At 39.9% G+C, this 20887-nt stretch overlaps 1 protein-coding gene across 4 annotated transcripts in view; it reads left to right on the top strand.

The window, feature by feature from the left end:
* The first annotated feature begins 1216 nt into the window (after nt 1–1216).
* The window catches only part of synpo2a (synaptopodin 2a), a 28401-nt gene continuing 8730 nt past the window's right edge, over nt 1217–20887 (top strand). The window contains exons 1-5 of one of the 4 annotated variants that reach the window (XM_015054121.1): nt 1244–1451; nt 7882–8033; nt 10008–10744; nt 12185–15150; nt 19702–20281. In XM_015054121.1, the coding sequence (XP_014909607.1) occupies nt 1344–1451; nt 7882–8033; nt 10008–10744; nt 12185–15150; nt 19702–20262 (4524 nt within the window). In that variant the 5' untranslated portion in view covers nt 1244–1343 and the 3' untranslated portion in view covers nt 20263–20281. Of the gene's footprint in view, nt 1452–7881; nt 8034–10007; nt 10745–12184; nt 17013–19701; nt 20499–20887 lie in introns of those variants that run through there. The other 3 variants (XM_015054120.1, XM_015054122.1, XM_015054119.1) reach the window with 3 other exon arrangements.

Consider the following 20887-nt stretch of genomic DNA (forward strand, 5'->3'; position numbering starts at 1 on the left):
TGAAGACACGCTCTCGCACCAGGGAATTAAAGTTAACTTGACGTCGTTTTCTCAACGAATCACACTGAACCTGTCTCAAATCAACATTTTACAGCCAAATAAAATTCATCTGGTGTCTTTAGATACGGACACTTTTTCATAATCAAGTAGTAATTTTTACTCTGAAGAGTTCGCCATCTGACTTTCATTTTTGTGTGAAGCAGTCAAGCTAACTTTACAGACTGGGTTTTTGGTGTGCGCATGCGTGAAACTGAGGGAACCCATACACGTCAGCAGTCAGAGTTTCATCACCTGAATATAGACAGCCTACCTACCTGGTACTTAAACTAGTTTTCAGATTTATTATGCTAAGTAAACATTTTTGATTTATTATATATTAAATCTTTTTTAAAAACGCTCAAATTTTATATATATATATATATATATATATATATATATTTTTTTTTTTTTTTTTTCTTTTTTTTTTTTTACTATGGCAATTATTAAATAAATTCATCTATTAAACATATTTAGACTAATTTTAACATTAAAAAAAATCCTCTGATCGTTTTCAGGTAGAGTTGAAATTCTGCTACTTTTGCTAATTTTGTGCATCATTCACCTTTAGTGCTAATGCAGGTTTGTATCAATTAATAAATCAATGTGTACTTGTGTAGCACTCCACAACAAAGTGACCAATGTGCTTCATAGGTAAAATAAGCAATAAAATAGGTAAAATAACAGGTAGAATAATAAGAATTAAAAAATACGGGATAAAACAAAACTAACACAAAAACAATCCAATTAAGTGAGTTTATTTATAAGGCAGATTAAAAAAGTGCTTGGCGCCACCTAGGGGTTGGTCAACCAGATTTGCATGATCTCTTTTATGGAGACATGGAGATATGATTTATTTATTTATTCTTTACAACAAACTCCTGACAAAAAGTTTTCTAAACCTTTTGGAGACTTTTTATGCGGTCAGCGTACTGTAGCTGACAAATAATGACAAAAAATGTTTTAATATATTTTAAATGCTTAAAATGTTGTTTTAATATTTGACTTCGTAACGAGTAACGCTCAAATTAAATGTTAAAGACAGGCTTGGGTGGTCTGCAGCATGATGTGGATTTGTGGATGTTGCCCATAGAAACTGAGCGTGAATTCACCAGTTGCACGCACCGCCCGCGGGCGGGTCTCTGCGTGGTGACGTTTCCAAAAAGCGGGCCGGACTCAGTCAGAACTCAGATGATGGGGGATTATTCGGCGGTGCGGTGGATTTGGTTACTGTGCAGCGTTGCTTGCAGGGTTGACATCGCGATGAGCGCGCCGTCGTAGCTTGGCAGAGGGTGGCTGCGCACAGCATGGGCACCGGGGACTACATCTGCGTGACCCTGCGTGGTGGCGCACCGTGGGGGTTCAGCCTAAGACAGGGAGAGGGGGATATTTACAGACCTTTACTCGCTTCCCAGGTATCTATCTATTCTTTTTTTGTTCGTTTTTGTTTTTTGTTTTTCTTTTTATAAAATAACCTTAGTGTATTACCAGGTAGTACCTGTTAAGAAATAGCAATGGAAAAATATTGCTAACTACTTATTGAAGATCTGTGTGGTGAAACTTTTTTTTATTGGGTGTATTTTTGTGTGCTTTGGCCATGTTTTGGTGAGAGATTCCTCAGCATCCTTATATGGTCAAGGCCAAAGAGAGAGTCAGGGCAGTGTGATTTTTCATGGGTTTGCAGAGGCTCTTGGGAGAAAACAAGGCATTATTCAGGATATGAACTAACCTGGGCAAGAGAAATGTGTGTGTGTGAGCATCATGCATGGATGCAGATGAACTAAAAGTGATGAAAGTAGAGCTGAAACCTTTCCAAAAGCGTGAAGGTGCAGTTAATAAGGAGGGAATAAACATAGCATTGTGGTTTGCTGTATGTTAAGCATTAACACTTTTTTAATGTGCAACAGACTTAAAAATAAATAAAATAAAACCATGACCTAAGATTTTCATGGTATGATAACGTTCAGTTTCATACACACAGGTCAAACACAAAGGTCTAAAACAAATGCTTAGCACGATCTAATTGGCCATTTGTGGGGGGGGGGGGTTTGTGACCAGAAGCATTTCCAAACACCCAAGTAGGTCTTTTGTCAAAACAAGGGAAACACTATAGCACTCTTTCAGCCAGCTAAGCAGCAGAGTACAGCAACAATTGGGAGAGGTGCATCACTACTGATCTATGTTTTAAAAAGCCAGAAAAACCTCCACACATTCTGGTACTCTCTGTCAGACCATAAAGGGACTTTAAGTAGTAGAAACAGTATGATAGAAAGTCTTAGGGGTTTTAAGGCTGGAACTTTTAAAGTGCCTTATACACCTTTGTACCAGTGTCTGAGCTGTGGTTTTAGCTTCCACAGCTTCACTGTCTGTGTTTTCACAGCTAGCTTAAACAATGTTGAGCTAGAAATACGAAGCAAAATTTTTCGCAATTTTGAAATGGTAACTGTTTACAATCTTGCTATATCTTTAAACAGGTAACTATAAGTAACATTTTTGTTTCTGCACCTTTACTCTCCATATTTTTCATGAGTAAGAAGGCTTTCAGATGGTCAGATTGGTATTTCCTGCATTTATGAGGGAAATAAAAGAAAAATATTAAATATTTTGAACTCCAGTCTTCATCTAAAACAACAAATAGCAGCACGTCGCAAGAGAATAAAAAACCTAGTCCTTTCCAAATTAATTGCTTTAGTGTTTCAGTATCTTTTAAAAAGAAAAAGAAATACATAGTACTGTGCATGCATATAACTTCTTGAAGACTGCTTTCTGATACTACAGTGCGGTCACAGTGGCAAAACCAGGTGCCTTTACCCTTGAGGAGCTGCTGTGACTCTATATGGTATTGTAATGCAAGCTGCAGTGATCACTCATCAACTCGTTGTCAAAATACTGAAGATGTAAATGTTTTTGTTAAACTACATTCCTTGCAACATCAAAGCTCTAGTTGAAAGAAAAGCCTTAGAGACTTAAAAATAAAAAGTACCAGGGATTATTTTTAGTGACAGATGAACATGCAATAATCAAATCATGATGTTTGTTTCTGACTTTCATTAAGAGTTTTCTGCCATTTAAGGTAGCATGTTCATATTTCTCCTTGGGAAACAGTCTATTTTGCAGGCACTCAGATCTCTAAGCAACACATAAACAATGTTCAGAAGAAAAGGCTGTATTTTTTTCAACAGATTTTGGATATGTATACTCCAAAGGTAACCAAAAGATTATGAAAACATAATCTCAGGAAAAATTATCTAAAACATTTACAAATCATTTAATTTACGCCCATAAGTAAACACAGTCTGTACTCAGTCTCTTAAAATGCTGTGCCAAACACAGGGCCCCATACGGGGACAAAACTTACTATTCCGAAAAGCTTATTTAAGTTTTATTTCCCCACTTAAATATTATGGTCCACTCTTGGCGCTAAACACTGGGCTTGACGTCATCGGTTTGCTTGTTGTCTGGGGAGATCAGTCTAAATCATCTGGAAGCCAGGACTCTATTGAGCTTTTATTTTTAGTGGAAAGGACAAAAAGCCAGATCAGTAACCTAGGAGAAATATCATAAAGTATAGATTCTGCTGTGTTTGGTCAAATTCTGCTGAATTCAGTGGGAGCTGTGTTTTGTTTTGTTTGCTCAGACTCACTGAATTCTCAGAGCTGTGGAGAGGAGTTTAAGTGCATGACTTCTTAATTCTCCTTTCCTTATAAGGGAGGTTGTATTTTTCTTCTTATTGTGAGTCCTGGCTCCAAGTAGGAAGCTGATGAGGTCACTTTTTTTTAAAGCTACAGAAACACCAAAGTATTTAAAACGAGATCTTTAAAAAAAAATACTAGCCTAACAATGTTGCTGCCTAACTAGAAAGGTATTTCATCCTAGAATGGAAAGTCAACATGGATCAGATCATGTATAAAGCGAACCGTGAGACCTTAAATTTGCCAAATGAGTGTATTATTTACAATTGTGTATCTCTACAGCAAAATCATCTTCCTAACATGGATAAATGCTACTCTTTGCCTGGATTATTGAATTAAATGTGGACCAAGAGGCTTCTTGTTTTGGTTATTCAAGACATAATAGTGCACCTTACGAACCTTATTAAGCTATTAAGAAGTCAGCAAAATGCCACAGCTTCAGTCATTCAGGGGTGTTTTTCTGCTTCCCCTTAACAACTTGAACTGCACAAGTGGAGGCATTGTGCTTCTCTTCTGACAGAAAGTCATGAGACCTACATGAAAACTTTTTGTTGTTTTTTTTTTTGTTTTGTTTTGTTTTCACGTGTAAGTAAATTAAAGTTAGGTCTCCATAGCAGCTGAATCTGAATGATGCTAGAAAACAACAACGTTTGCTCTTAGTACTCTTACAGGCATAGTTTGGCCTTGATCCAGTGAACCATGCATCATGCTGGTTTCTGCAGACATCATGCTTTCCTCCCACTGGCCCAAAAGCATACTATGTTTGTTTTAGTAACTTTAAATGACGAGGGTGAGTGTGTAAGGTTGCATATATATGCATATCTATGTCTTTGCTCCTTGATACACTGTGTTGTGTCAACTTTGCCCAAAAACACTTTATTTAGGCTTAAGTACATGCTTTACGTAGTTAAATTACCGTATTTTTCAGACTATAAGTCGCTACTTTTCCCCCATACTCTGAACAATGCAGCTTATAGCCCGATGCGGCTTTTGTGTGGATTTTTCTTCAACCACCAGGGGGCTCTTTAGCAGGAAGTGAATCGTCCGAAGTCAAAATTGGAAAAAAGAAAGTGCTAATTTTCATTTAGAACAAGCTCATGGTTCAGGCATCTGGTCAGGATGCCCCCTGGGCCCTTTGGAGGCACATCCTACTGAGAATAGATTCAGAACTCGCAGGAGGGATTATGTACCCCGTCTGGCCACGGAATGCCTTGGGATTCCCAGAATGACCAGAATGACATTGCTGCCAAGAGAGACATGTGGGGTTCCTTCCTTGATTATACGACAACGGATGGATGGGATTAGGGCTACAACAATTCATCCAATGATTCGCGTACCTCGATTATTAAAATTCCTCGAGGCAAATTATCTGCTTCAGAAATTTGTAAATTCCGTTTTATTGTTTAGCGCCAGGTGTTCCCGCCGGAACACACATTTGTGTTGCCCTCACTAGTAGCAGGTTCGGAGCGAACGGCTGCGAAGAGCACGGCGTGTGAAGCGGATAGACGGAACACAACGAGCTGCGCTCTAGCTGATCCTTAGCGTAAGTGTAGCCCACATAGACGAAGAGGAAAATACATTTCAGAGCAAAGGAGGATGAATAACATCACACTTTTAGCTGTTTCAGAAAAAAATAAAAACTTTTCTTTCTTTAAAATGACTCCCTACTTGGTCTGTCACATAAAACCCAGTGAAATATTTTAAAGTTTTGTGGGTAAACAAAGTAAAAGTCCCAACCAAGGAGAAAGCTGTAGCGCTTTGCAAGGTGATTTTGAATTGGAGTTTCAATCTGCCTAGTTGAAACTTGGAGAAAACGTGTTTCCTTGGCATGTGAAATCAGAACCGTTCACAAAGCCAGCCGTAAATGCGATTGTTTCTGGCAAGTCTTTAATTCCACAACAGTGGACACAGCTCCCCCGCCCCCTCGGTCATCACCAGCTGTATTTACCCGTTACATTTCCAAACAAATGACTCAGACTTAGCTTTTATGAGCAGTAAATTTCAATCAGGACAGGGAGAGGGGAAAATGGGCCTGACTGTGTATATTTGGCTTCCAAGGAGAGCAGCGACAAACATTCTCCCTCCTTTTTTGGAGTTTGGATAGGTTACGGTTAGGTTCCAGCAGTATCCATCCTCCTTGTATTGAGGTGAGAGTCCTGATGGATCGCTGCGCCGACTGCCTTTTTAGGGTCTGTTTATCCAGTTGTAAAAACTGGAGATAAAGTCAGGGGGCTCATATTAAGCCTGCTAGTTGTATAACATAACATATAAAACACTTTATTCTAGTAACCAAGCTCATGGAACTGTTTTGAAATTTCCTTATGCACCACAAAGTCCTTTGTGTTTGAGTTCGCTGTTTTTTTGTTTGTTTGTTTTTAGCAAAAATGTGAAATTCTGCATGCTAAAATCAAGTGAATAAAAAAATGGAGGCAACAATCCCAAAACAAGGAAAAAAGCAGTTTCACTTATACTATGTGCTATTCGCACGCCATCTAGTGACAAGTAAAATTTACTGCAAGTATTGATGCAACTTGTTCAAAATATAAAGAATGAGCCGTTGGTTAAGAAATACAGCCATGTCTTTCCCTGCAAGTCCTTGCACTATGCAATAATGGTAATTATTTAAATAAAATAGTTGATGGCTACTGTACTTTTAAATGCTACTGTGCTGGATTTGTGTCCACTTAAACAAAGGAAGCCATTCATCTATCTACATACTCATTCTTGGTGTCAGCAGTTAACTTTTTTTATTTTCATGTCATAACTCTTTTTTTTCACTCTTGCTTACTGTATTGAACTCTTGAGAACATTTGAGTTCATTTGAGATAAATATAAAAGAACAGGTATTGATTTATTCAAGTGTTTCCAAACCCCAATAAACCTACAAACAACTGCAGTCCTTGCACATCATACAAAATGTAAGAAGTTATGCTATTTGTAATCGGTATCCGGATATATGTATCCGGATTTGTATCATCTAATTGTGTGGTACTAATATGATCGTTTGTCTCCATATGTATGAGTGGCCTTTTGAGCTGATTTAATAGCTTGTTGCAACCTATTACCATTTCTTATTACTGAACCATGAGGAAGCAAGAACCAATTTCTAGAAAATGAGACCATCAGTCAGTGGTTTAACTGGTTAAAGAAGTGGCCTTCTAAATGGATTCCCACTATGTTGGCCTGCACAGACAGCAGGGACATCATAGTACAGATTCCAATTCCTATTTTTTAAAAAAAAAAACTGGTCAAATAATTGAGTAGATGTAATTTTTGTGTTATCTAATTTGAATAAAATTGTTGGAAATCATATATGTTAGCCCTTAAACATGATTTTCATATATTTTCACTGGTATAATTAAGTTCCTTTGAGTACTTAGAAAAGTGCTATACAAATAAAATGTATTATTATTGTGTCAAAAGAAAAATACTAATATTTTCTTTCTGATATATAAATTTAACTATAGTAAAAGGTTCTAATATGTAATCCTACATCTGTGTCTCCTTTAGCCCTTCCTTATTTTTCCCTCATCAATGTATCTTACATCCTCTCCTCCCTTCTATATTTCTGCAACTTGGTTTGCAGAAATATAGAGAGTATTAAATTTTATTTCAGTTTTGCCCAGGTCTGGATAAGTATGAAAAAACAAAATAACAGTTGGGAAAGACATCGCTTTTCCCTTTCTGGCACCGTTCCTTGGCACCTCTGCTGCCCTTCCTTCTTTGCTCCTTCCTGCCATTCCTTGTGTCCTACCTCCATATCCTCATTCACTTTATTCCCCCTCATCCAGTAATTGAAATTTTCAAATTACATCAGGCACAAATTTATTTTGAACAGTTTTATTTTATGTTTGAAACAAGTTTAAAGAACAGATAAACTGTAAAAATCTTAAATTTTTATATACTTCTTAAGGTTTAAAACTCACATTGTTCAGAGGCAGTCTTTGACAGTGAAACAGTTGTTGTGATTGGTTGGGATGAGCGACAGCTAGCAGTTCTCACTTGTGGGTCATGTTCTCTTCCTCTGGTTGCACCAGCTGTAACTGTGCAAGTTATGTTCATGCATGTTGAATCACTGTCAAACGTCATTTGGTTGCAGATGCATGTCAGCTGATGGTGATTTTTGTTCTCCTTGCTTTTTTTCCCTCTGCAGGTGGAAGATGGCAGTCGCGCCTACCTGGCTGGAGTCCAGGAGGATGACGAGGTGGTGTCAATCAACGGAGAACCCTGCGCTGATCTCACGCTTTTACAGGCTTTAGCACTCATCGAAACATCTGCCATCACCCTGCAGTTACTTCTGAAAAGGTTGCTCAACCTTACCATAATTTGCTAAAATGAACATTTTAGCTAAAATGAATTTGCTAAAATGACTGGCAAAAATAATACTACAGTTTTTGCTGCATAAATGAAAGCATAGAGTATATTGTCAAAAGTATTCACTTATCTGTCTTCATACATACTTGTAGATGATCTTGTGTGGCATCTCATTCTTAATCCATTGGGGTTGATGTGATGTTGGCCCACCCTTTTGCACTTATGACAACTTAAACTCTTTTGAGAGGGCCCGCTACAAGACTTAGGACTGTATTTGTTGGATTTTTGCCCGTTTGTTAGGTTAGTCACTGAACATGGACAAGAAGGCTTGAAGTTTGTGCTCAAATTCATCTGTAAGGTGATGTTTCAATTTAAAATCAGGCTGTTGTCAATTTCTTCACCCTGGCTCATTCGTTGTGTTGTAAGAGTCATTTCCAAACTGTTCTCAGTCAGTTTGAGACGACTGAAATGCCCCGACTTGTTCGTTGGTTTGCCGCAAACAGAGGCGTGATTCATCTTTCCCGAAAACACATAATTAGTGGTTTGGCTAACAAAATAATATGCGTTTGTGTAAACTATCGCCTTTCATTATAAACTTTTCAAAATACAATCTTCGGTGAGTCTGAAGAGACTCATTAAAGACTAAGTGAGCTTTAATTAGCTTTCAAACTGCCTACGCTGAATAACATATTTTGAATCTGCACATAATACACCTCTGCCATTAGTGATCAAAATTATTGTTCAAGAAGGGTCAGTCTTCCTTCTTAGGGTGATGGCATGGAGGCCCTCCAACCGCAAATAATTAGAGCTCAACATTGAAGAAAATACTTTTGAAAGTTCTCTTGCTGAGTTAGAATTGGACCTTATGTTACACAGTGGTCTTTACACTGACTGGTCAAATAGTTTGTAGTGGCACTGGACACACTAACTTGACAGTACACTTAAACTTAGACATGTACTCAAATTATTATGGCTAATCTGTGTAAAACACCAATGGATTTGTATTCATGTTACTATTTTTTCCTTTCTATTTATGTTGTGTATGCACAGTGCAACACCCCTTATAAGGGAGCTGTGGACTTTTTACGTCTAGTTATATAAAATACATAAAGATATTGCCCTCTGTTTTATTTATAGATACGATCTGGTCTGTTTAAAGTCCCATTGTCTGGAATTCACTGACCCCAGTATGATAATGACATTTTGTAATGCTCTTCACACAGCTCCTTTAAAGTAGAAATGAGTGCCAGTGATGTGTAAATGTAATTACGTTTCACTTTATGGCTCTGACATTTTGGTTAAGGTTCAGACTGAGGATTTGGTCGACTTTATTGCTTCAACCATTTATAACTTGCAACTTATTGCTTATGTCAAAGTTCATGCATTTACATTTAAATGCTATTTTTTTTAGATATTCTTCTGTCTTTTACAAATAAGAACATAGATTAAATTATTCAAATAGCTTCAGCCCTAATCTGAAGAGTAAAGGGTTTTTTTTCCCATTTAGTTTTCAACACATTTTTTCCCCATTTTATTTTATTCGTCATAAAATTAAATTACCCTCTATTTTAACTTTTTTTTAAAAAACCTATCCAGCCTATTTTGTTTTGCAATACGTTTAATTGCTATAGAATAATGCAACAAAATACAACAATGGGACTCATGTCAAACCCCAATATTTGCTCTGCTCCACCCTAGTCGTCAAATATGTATTTTAATAAAAGTAAATAAGTCCAAATTTCAACCCAGAGTCTCAGATTTGGAGTCATGAAAGTACTTACAGGTACAGCTTTGTATGATGACTAAATTGAAGTATATCCCATAACCAGGATCTCATCTATAGTGATTGTGTGGTATAATTTAGTGAAATGTAACAGTGCATTCACGAAGAACAAATCAAACATAACAAAAATACTCTTTATGTTATGTTATTTTCATTAATGTTCTCCCTTTTTCCTTTCAAAGATGCAATTTCCTCCCCTCTGGAGACAGCGACTCAGAAGGGACGTCCCTTGGTGAGAACGTCTCTTCAGATGAGAATTTAAAAAGCACCACCCTCCACATCATTTCCCCAAAGTCTGAAATCCCAAGGGAGGTCCACATATCTGATCCCCAAGGTAAGGTGCTCTATCGGGAGCTGGACAGCGACACAGAAGCTCTCCCCAGAGGTAAATTGTCAGATGACTTGGGAGGCCATGAGCTGGCTTTTACACACAACAAGGAAGTGCGACGATGCTGTTCCACAGGAGAGTTTGTGGAGCTTCAGGTGTCCCTGTCTGATCAAACCTTGGCGTATGGGGGCTGCACCTCTCTCGGGAGTGCTCGAGGGATTGAAGGGGACTTCTCAGCAATCGACCCCGTTCACACCACCTCGTCCCACCATGCACAATGCCCCGTTAGAGAGCCGCTCGGTCAGCATGGCGTGGTGGTCCGCGCTCCCACTGTGGAGGGCACTTTGCAGCCGCCAGATGCATCAGGAACGGGGAGGAGCACTCTTAGCGTGGGTGGCCCCACGACCACCGAAAACACTGGGTCGCAAAGTGAAGAGGAGGAAGGAGGGGGACCCAGTCAGCCTGTTCCTGCGTCTTTCACTGTCTCATTCGAAATTCCATCGGACGAGGCAACTCTAGCAGAAGAGCAAGAAGACTCCGAATCAGAAGGGGATCAAGAAAAACCCAACAAGCATCGGGCAAAGCACGCAAGTAAGTAACTTTGAAGAAACTCTTTTCTTTTTATACCAGGAAGTATTACATCACTAAACTGTGTTTGTTAACATGTGTGCGTTCCATAGACTGATGCGCTGTGTGTAAGCCTTAAAATAGGATGTCTTTTACTGCTCACGGAGGAGGGAGCTCATTCCTTTCAATTAAAGCAGATACGACAAAAGCAGAAAGGATATTTTTAAGAAGCATAACATAAACTGTTAAACTTTCATAAATGAAAAAAAAAAAAGATTACATGTAACTCCGGTAACTTTTTCATAAACTTTATGAGGGCAAAATACATATAGTGAGGAGCTCTTCTGAGCTGTGTAAAAGACAGAAATATCACAAGAGCACACTGATGATGCCTGCAGAAGTGGCTCTTTGACAGACACCAGCATGTGTCCCCTTCATCTGTTACCTGATCTTTTCAAACTGGGTGCTTTAACAGGGCTGAAAAAGTGCGGGTGTCGTTCACTCTCGTTGTCTTCTCCACCCTCTGGTTTCTCCTGCGTGAGCATTAAGAAGTAAGACTGTTTGATTTATTTTGTAGGAATAACTTTTCACTGTCAGTTGTTGCATTGGTCATATGGTGTAAGTTGTTTGAACAAGTGTCAGAAGACTAAACAAAAAAGGAGCTACTTTAAAGTTACAAGTAGCTACTTCTAAGGATGATCAGACTTAAATTTACTGCATGCAAGTTATTTTTGTGGTTCATATTTTTGGCTTGTTTGTCCGAATGGTTAATTTGATGTATGGGGTTGAATGATTAGTGAGTGAACCAATAAAAACATTAAATATGGGTCAGGAAATGTTACTGTTTTTTTCATATATTAATATTTTCTTATCACAAGCAGATAATTTTGTCTGAAATAAGAATATAAGCCATGATCATCCAAATGAAAAAGTTAGCTTATTTTATAGTTCATTGCATGTTTAAATAAGTTCAATCATATTGTAAGAAAACACTTTCAATTTTTAAAATATAAACCTTGTCCCATAATTTGAAGTCTTCTCTGGAGCGCTGCTTGTGCTTCCAAGCTCATGTTGCACTTTGTCATGCTATCGCTTAAATTACTCTCTCCTGTGTCCCAGTTTTTAATAATTGTTTTCTTAGCTTTCCATGTACTATGGAGGTTCCAGATGATTGCACAATAAAAGTAATATTTTGTGTCCCTGCCTGGATTTAGGTTTGCTACGTTCCCAAAACACTTTTGGCAACATTTTCTATGTAAGACTTTTTATGTAATCTCTGATTTTTTTTTTTTTTTTTGCTCCACTTTGGGGGGGGGGGTTATATTTCTTGTAAGTGATTAATAGCTTTATACTGCGATTTAATCTACTCAAAAGACAAATCTTTATATTTAATTTGGCAATGTAATTGTCCTTTTTGCTGAACCTTTTCTGAACACAGGTCTGCTTTTTTTATTTTCTACACAGGGCTCAGACGTAACGAGAGTCTGTCAGAGAAACAGGTGAAGGAGGCCAAATCCAAATGTAAACGTATAGCTCTCCTTCTGTCGGCCGCTCCTTCAAACCCCAACAATAAGGGGGTGTTGATGTTCAAGAAACATCGTCAGAGGGCCAAGAAATACACGCTTGTAAGCTACGGCACGGGAGAGGACGAACCAGACTTCAGTGACGAAGAAGACGACGTGAACGACGACGATAAGCAAGAAATCCCACCTGGTGAAATTAGCTTTGAAGCTGCTATCGATTGTGAATCAAACAGGCCTTTTCTTTTGAATGTTCCAGGTAGTAAAGGTGTGCTAACTTTTAAGTTAGGGAAGAGTCTTGTTGAAATTAACAACAACTTGAACAACCAAGCTGAGATGGAATGTTTGCCTGAAACCAAAGGCAAGGGTGCAGCGATGTTTGCTCAAAGGCGTCAGAGGATGGATGAGATTACGGCTGAACATGAGGAACTCCGGCGTCAAGGACTACCCGTGGAAGCAGTGCAAGAGTTGGAGAAGAAAGTAACGGGGCAGTCCTATATCCAGTCCGCAACAGAGGGTCATGGTTACTTGGATGTGAATATGCACCAACAAAACCAACAGCAGTACCAGCAGTATCAGGAGCAACAGTATTATGAGCAACAACAAAACTACCAACAGCAGCAACAGTATCAACAATATCAGCAGCAGTATGAGCAACAATACAAGCAACAGCAACTCTATCAGCAGCAGCAACAATATCATCAAGAGCACCAGCAAATGCAGCAGTATTCTACAAATATCAATGGCACAATCCAGCATCAAACTAATGAAATTCAGAGTTCTTTCAACAATCGTACTGCAAAGCCTTTCACAACAGAAAACATGGTGGCAACACCTTATTCTCATGGAGCAAGTGGGACCAGTCAAGATTCTGTTGGCCAAGGAGAGCAGATAGCTTCCCGTGATGAGCGCATTTCTACTCCTGCAATTAGGACAGGCCTGCTGTCGGACTCTAGGAGAAAGAATACCGGCAAGCCTATGTTTACTTTTAAAGAAGCCCCAAAAGTATCACCTAACCCTGCATTGCTGAACCTTCTCAATAGAAGTGACAAAAAAGGTTTTGAGTCTGGTCCTGAAGAAGACTATCTTAGCCTTGGGGCGGAAGCTTGCAATTTCCTCCAGTCCCAAAGACTTAAACCTAAGATTCCTCCACCAGTTGCGCCAAAGCCTTTGATCAACCCCAACTCTCCTCCTTGGTCTGCTCAGATAGAAGCAGCCAACCAGGACATGCCTCAGTGTGCTGAAAATAGTCTGTCCACACCTGCTGCAGCCCCCACCACAGAAACTGCCCCTGCTCCAGAACTAGAGCCAGCTCCTGCACCTGCCCCTGAGCCCTCTACCCTTCCTTCCCCTGAGGAAACCACTGCCAATCCCACCCCAGCCGAGCAGCATTCATGGACTCTCCCTGATCCAGAGTCTCAACAGCAGCCTGCACAAGTGACATCTCAAGAGACACATGGCCAGGTGATTTCTGCTCAGCATTGTGAGTCCTCTCAAATGGCCACCTGGGGTTCAGTACAGGTACAAGCACATCAACAGTCAGCTGCTTGTTCATGGCAATCAGCCAAAGTGCAACCTCAGAACCCTCCTCCAAGTCAGTCCCCACCACAGCCACCATGGGTAACACGTCAGTCTCCTCAAAGCCAAACGCAGATTCAACTAAGCTCAAATACTTGGACGCCTCAGGGGCAACCATCCTGGACTCCGCATGAAGAGCAAGCACAACCTCAGACAAATGCTCAACCATCCTGGGCCCAACCTCAAGAGCAGCTTCAGTCCCATCCGCAGGTTCAGCCACCATGGACACTCATGAAGGAGAAGCAACACTTGCAGCAAAAACAGGCATCCTGGAGTCAAGCCCAAGAACCAGTACAGACACAACCCCAGAATCAATGGATGCAGGCCCCCCATACAGATTCTCAACAGCAGCTGCCATGGGTTCAACAACCTCAGCAAAAACCTCAAGTACAACCACCATGGGTTCAACAGGTTCAGCCAGAAATACAACCACAACCCCCTTGGGTTCAACAAGTTCAACCAGAAACACAACCACAACCATCTTGGGGACAACAGCAACATCATCAGGCATTCCCTCAAGCATGGGCAAATGCCCAAGTTCCAGGTCAACCTCAACCACCCTGGGTCTCAACTCAACCTCAACCGCAACCTCCTGCCAATCCATGGGCACAATCGCAAACACAAGCCCAAACTCAGCCACCATGGATGAATGCAGCTCAAGTACAACCTCAAGCACAGGCTCAAGTTAATCTGAATCCATGGGCACCAGTTCCTGCACATACTCCATCTCAGACATCATGGGCTCCACAAACTCCAGAACATGGTGGTGAGCAACCTATAAATTCATGGGCTCAGGACCAAAGTCAGGCCCAACATCAGCCACCCTGGGTTCAATCAGTTCCTTCACCGCCCACACCCCAGTCCAACTGGCAACAGTCCCTTTCAAATACATCTCAACAACCACAACCCAATACATGGCCATCAGCTCAAGCCCAGCCTCCAACACCAGTTAATGACTGGAGACCACAGCTACAGCAATCATCTTTGAATGTTCCATTGTCTACAGTAAACACCCAACCTTCTCCTAAACCATGGCATCCACCACAAAACCAGACTCCTCCTCCTCCACCACGACGAATGTTCTCTTATACTGTTGGTCAAAAAGCTGCATCGCCAGTCAACCCAATGGCCACCGTCTTAAATCCTAAATTGTCCCCGGGTCCAGCTTTTGAGATGCCAGTGGTCAAAGGAAAAGGAGCTGACATGTTTGCTAAGAGGCAGTCTCGCATGGAGAAGTTTGTTGTGGACTCTGAGACTGTGGAAGCCAACAAAGCAAGTCGTTCAACATCGCCAGCTGCATCCTTACCAAATGAATGGAAGTATACACCCAATGTACGTGCTCCGCCTCCCAGGGCTTACAATCCTATTCAATCTCCTTTTTATCCCCCAGCAGCAACAAAACAGCCCCCTGCAAGTAGTCCTTCAATCAAAGCAAAGAAAAAAGACCAGGAGAAACGAGCACCTGCCCCTAAACCACTGAATGTTATTGACGTCATGAAGCATCAACCATATAAACTAGATTCTTCACTCTTTATCTTTGGTACAGGAGCAGAGGCTGCTAAGCCTCCTGTACCAAAGCCCAGCTCATCTCCTCACTCACTTCTTGACAGCCAAACAATTAGATATGAGCAAATGGCTCCAGCTCAACAAGCTGGACCATTTACTCCTCCATATCCCCAACAAGGCTATGGGATACCCATGCAGCCTGTAATGCATGATCCCCACCATCAGCAAGCCCAAGGTAATGTTTATCCTTATCAGCCATCTCCGGGTAGTCCATACCAACAAGAATATAACCAGCAGTATCTGCAGGCTGTTCCACCAAGTTATTATCCCCAAGCCCCTCAGTCTTTAAACCAACCCTACCAACAGGCTGCTTACCAGCCAGCCAGCAGCCCTCCCTATCTGGCAACTCCCTCAGTACCTTACAAAGCACCGCCTACTAATAACTACATAGCCCCGAGTTTACCTGTGGCTGCTAGGCCTGAGTCTGTAACTGGTGGTGGTACTGGAGCTGCCCCCAAGCCTAAATTTACTGCTAACAAGAGCTCAGCGCAGGTGTGGAAGCCAACATTGGTTGAAAAAGAGTGATTCTCATAGGCAAATGGCAGGTTCATTGCCTTGTTGTGTCAAAACAGTGCACTTACAATACACTGGCCAGTGGAAGACTTAAAGCACATTGTATAAACTTGTTCAAGCAGTCAATGTCTCCGCCCTGTTGGCTTTCTGTTGTAGAACAAAGCACTTACTTCAATTAGTTCAGTAGCACATTTAAGACCTTTAGGTTACCCACAAGAGGGTCAACAAAGGTTGATGTATTTTATGCTAAACAAATGCAGTTTTGTGCCAATCTAACGTGATGATGTTAGGAATGTAGGGGAGTATTTTGGTCAGAATAGGAAGCAAGCAAGAAGGAGGGGTCAGAAGTGAATGGTGTATGGACTGAGAGAAAGGTTTAAGTTAGAAGTTCAGCAATATGATATTGCTGAACTTTATATAGTAAACTCATAAAAGTGTTTTAAAAGAAAATCAAATGTAAAAAAAAAATGGTAAAATTAAGCCGTTGAAGGAATGGTGCAGCGGGAGAAAGGTATGGTTGTATCATCAATAAAGTCAAGTAATGACATCGGCAAGCAACTTTACTTATGTAGGTCGAGTTAAGCTGTTAGACACAAAAACTATTTGTGATAATTAAAAAAAGATTGCTTAAAATAACTTAAAAAGATTATTAATTCGGGGGTGGGGAGGTTGTGTTTCTGTATTTTTATTTTATGTTTTTTTTCTTTTTTTTTTCTTTCCATGTCTCCTTCTTAGGCAGAATGGTGTTATTTTAAACTCCTTACCAGCTGTTGCGTCATGTTAGATGCTATATTTAAAGTGCCTTAAGAGAAGTCCAGTTCTGAGGTCCACATACTATTGTAGGCTTAGATTTCAGCTCAGGCAACTGAAAGCTACTATCATTCAAACTTTCACATGTCTGCGTTGGTGCATCTTTATCTTTTCAACAATATAATGTGGTTGCATGAGAATTCATTTTCAAAATGGAATTAATAATGGTGTAAGTCTATGAGTAAAACTGAGTTAGATGTATATTTGTTACAGGGCTTCTTCTCTTGTTTTTTTTTTTTCTCTCTCTTCATTGTGCACTTTATGTATGATTCACTGCAGTGCCATTAAACTGTCTCTTTTTCGTGTTTCGTTTCCCTTTTCTACTCCTTTGGGTATTCTTTCTGTTTTACTTTCTATTCCCAACTTTTTTTTCTGATCATTTTTTCCACTTATGCTATAAAAAGCAATGAATAGTGCTATATCTTGATTTTACGCTGGCAATATCCTAAAAAAGACTTTGTCAGATACTTCTGACAACAAGCTGGTTTTGTAAAACTTATGCAAGTTTGTGCTTGAGAAGCACATTCCTGTAAAATGACAACCTGATGATGCATTTATGAAGGGAATTAATAGTTGATTTCAGTATGGTCTCATTACGAGAGGAGGTCAAGTGTGTCATGCATTTTTCAAAAGATGAGCTATTTCTTTTTTAGGACTTTTACATCACATGTCTCTTCATTTTGATCTTAAAGTGTCCATGCAAGAAAGAACAAAGAAAAGAACATTTTAGGAATTTAAGTTTGGAATTGATGGGTTTTTTTTTGTTTGAAAACTCTCTTGTACATCACGTTTTAATCTCTTACACATTTCCAAAATCCACTATGTTAATATTACCCAGACAGGGAGATGCAAACCCAGATATAGAGTCACTAGGCAGTTATTAATACACTCAATTGCTAGTGTAGAATAACAGTACGTCATCTTTTCACAGTCACGTGAAAAAAGATGATGCACTCTGCAAAACTTTTAAATTATGTACTATTTTTTTAATATTCTTCGTCCAAGGAGCCAGAATTTCTTATAATTTCATTTTCAAAAGAATTTATGTCCCTTGAACTTTTGCACATTTTTGTTTCACTACAACCCATAACTTTAATGTACCATATTGGAATATGATGTGTCAGAGTATCATAAAGCCATGTAGTGCAATTGTGAAATAGATGGAAAGTGGTGCAGTCTTTTCATATTTCCTTTATAAACAAAATCTGAAAAGTTTGGAGTCAACAACAATGTTTGTCTTTTTGCAAACAAATTTTAAAATCGCGTAATTTCCCTTTCACTTCACAATTATGTGCAATCACATATGATTCAAAGGATATACATATTTAGGCAGGCTCCTTTGTCTGGATTGAGAGTTTCCAGGCTTTCTGACAGTTTTTTGAGAGTTTTTCTTCTAACTCTGGCTTCATTTTCTAATGTTTTCACTTACTTGCCATTGTTTTCCAAACCTCATAACCTTAAGCTATGAATCATTAGGCATAAAATGATTCAAAGATCCATAAAGCCTGTGTTTTCATCACATAGCAAATAACTAAGTAAACATAATTGTAGGCGTTTGTTGTTAAAAGTAGTCTGTTACAAAGATATAGTTTGTTCCAACCTCTTGAGTTGAGAGTTCAACATATTGGAGATGTGGACTCAACCTTTAAATTTGAACATGTCTCATCAGAATGCTCAAAACAAAGACCCTAGACTTGACTTGGACTCGTGCTCTTAAGTCTTAAGCCTGGAGTCTATTGAACCTCTTTTACCTCAACCAGTAAGAATCTAACAAGGCTCTACATGACTTTGCAAAAATGTATTAATGTTCACTGTAGCATCATAATAACCACACAGAAATCTCTCGAATTAAACTCTGCATTAACTTACCTTGGATCATTTTTGAGTAAAAAAACAGACCTCTGACATCTTACTCTCTTGCTGTTCAACTGTCATCACTGCAAAGACATTTACTGCTCTTCAAAATAAGAGACGTTCAATATCCTATAACCAGCGAGGTGACGTTCAAAGAGCTATAGGCTGAAACTTCTCGTACATTAGATCACGGATGTCAAAATCCATTCCTAAAGGGCTCGTGTCCTGCAACTTTTTAATGTGTTTTAAGTCCAATACATCTGAATCGAATGACTGAATCAACTCATGAATTCAAACCTTCCAAAGTTCAGTTGATGACATAATTATGTGAATCAAGTGTGTTGATGCAGAGACATGCCTAAAGGATGCAGAACACCGCAACTTGACGACTAGATTTTGACATAAAGCCAAGGCTGATTTTGACTGAAGGATAATGCATTTCTCAGGGTCTGTTGCAATATCTTTGCTATTTCTTAGGCTTGACTTTCATCGCCTTTTTAACTCTTCATCAACCTTTTCTGTCTGCTTGATGAAATATTTGGTTTGGTTTCATCAGAGGTGTTTTTCTTTTTCTTTTTTTTTTCGTACTTTCACATATTTTGCTTTTCCCTTGTTCTTGAACTTTCCCAAATATGGGCTGTGCTTCTGACAGTACACAAGACTCACCAGAAGATGGCAGCACCCACCGTTTGTTTGGTTCACGTTTTCACAGACTACTGTAATCAAGGAGCCTATGAGGAGCCTATTCATCTCAGACCACCCTTCACTGTGGTGAAGGGTGGTCTGAGATGATATGCATCCCTTTGATGCATATTAATTAAAGGGCAGACAGTAGCATTAATCAGTGGAGTGCCACAATTATGAAGTCTAGCAAAACAAGTTGATTAAATGCAGTGTAAAGAGGGCCTGATCTTTAGCTGCTTGAGACATAAGGTTAGCCTATTCCGTTATGATAAAAAGGGTTATTGTAGCCTACAAGTGCTTTTAGTTTATTATTTCTGATCATGAAATACAACCCTTATGAGAAACATTTTAATAAGGACCTGCTTCGTTGCTAATGTTTTCTGAGTCAGTTTGCAGCCAAGCCCTATAAAAAAAATGCCTTTACTAAAATAAGCCTCTATGAATCCCTCTCTCCAGGCAACTGGCAGGGGCTACACCCTTTCTCCACCAGCCAGGGTGCCATTCACAGGCCAGAAATCGGCGTCTGCTTCTTCCTCTCCCAAGCCTCCAACCCGAGCCTTCACCAACCCCCCGGTGAGGCAGACATCCCATTTGGACAAAGGCTTCAAACCCCTCACCCCCTGGGAAGCCGCCTCCCGCCATCCCCTGGGCCTGGTAGACGAAGCCTTTGCTTTTCAAGACCTGCAGCAGGCTCTTGCCTCCAATGTCCACTTTGCTGCCCGGCGTAAAATCCTACCTGAGCCACCTGCAGAGTGGAAAGGAAGAGTCAGTTACACGACCCAACCGAAACCAGGCAGCCAGACTTGGAGCCAAAGCCACAATCAGGGCCGAGCTCCGATTCCATCGTTCGTGTCTCCGTCGAGGAGCCCTGCCTCCAGCCCGGTTGGCCTGCAAGGTTTCAGGTCACTGCCAAGGCAGTGGCAGCCTCAGAAGTACCAGAGACACTCTGTGTCTTCATCTGAGAGGCCAACGTACACGTCTGCGTACACCAGCAATACCTGGAGCTGGAGGCGGTAGAATACAGCCGAGACGTTTGGTAATGAGTGTCTCCATCCCATATCCTTTTCACCTCTTCGAACAAAACAAGCCAGTAGATGAGAGATTGTGTGACAGTTTAGCTTTCAAAACGATAATTTAATGTTTCACTTATTGTTTCATCAAATAAGTGACAGTGCATGCTACAGTTAAATGAGGAAAACGGTGATCAACACAACTAGCTTATGTGAATGTAAATAAAGGATATCTGTAACATTCAGCTGGATTCTACCTAGACTGAGTCAGAGATTTCTACAACTATTGGCACCTCCTGGTTAAGATGTACACAAAATCCATAAAAAACATGTTTTGGTTCTCCTACTGTGAGCTTTGGATATTTTTTAACTCCCATAGCATCGTCCACACTGTGCTTGGTAGCCAGATATATCTGGGTGCTTTTCCAGCCTCGTTTTTCACAGTTTCGGTTCTTTTAAACTTGTCAATCATTGCTCTTCCTGTAGATGAGGGCGACTTTACATAAGAAGCTTGTTTTCTTGATCATTTTTTATTATTAAGTACACATCTATCATACTTGAATGGCATGTTCTCTTGTTTTTCCGATGTTGAAGAGTAGCAAAGAGAAAATGGGGAACTGCCATTGTTTTAC

The sequence above is a fragment of the Poecilia latipinna genome, unplaced genomic scaffold (assembly GCF_001443285.1).
Source record: "Poecilia latipinna isolate Pla-1442-1.1 unplaced genomic scaffold, P_latipinna-1.0 Scaffold1229, whole genome shotgun sequence".
Lineage (NCBI taxonomy): Eukaryota > Metazoa > Chordata > Actinopteri > Cyprinodontiformes > Poeciliidae > Poecilia > Poecilia latipinna.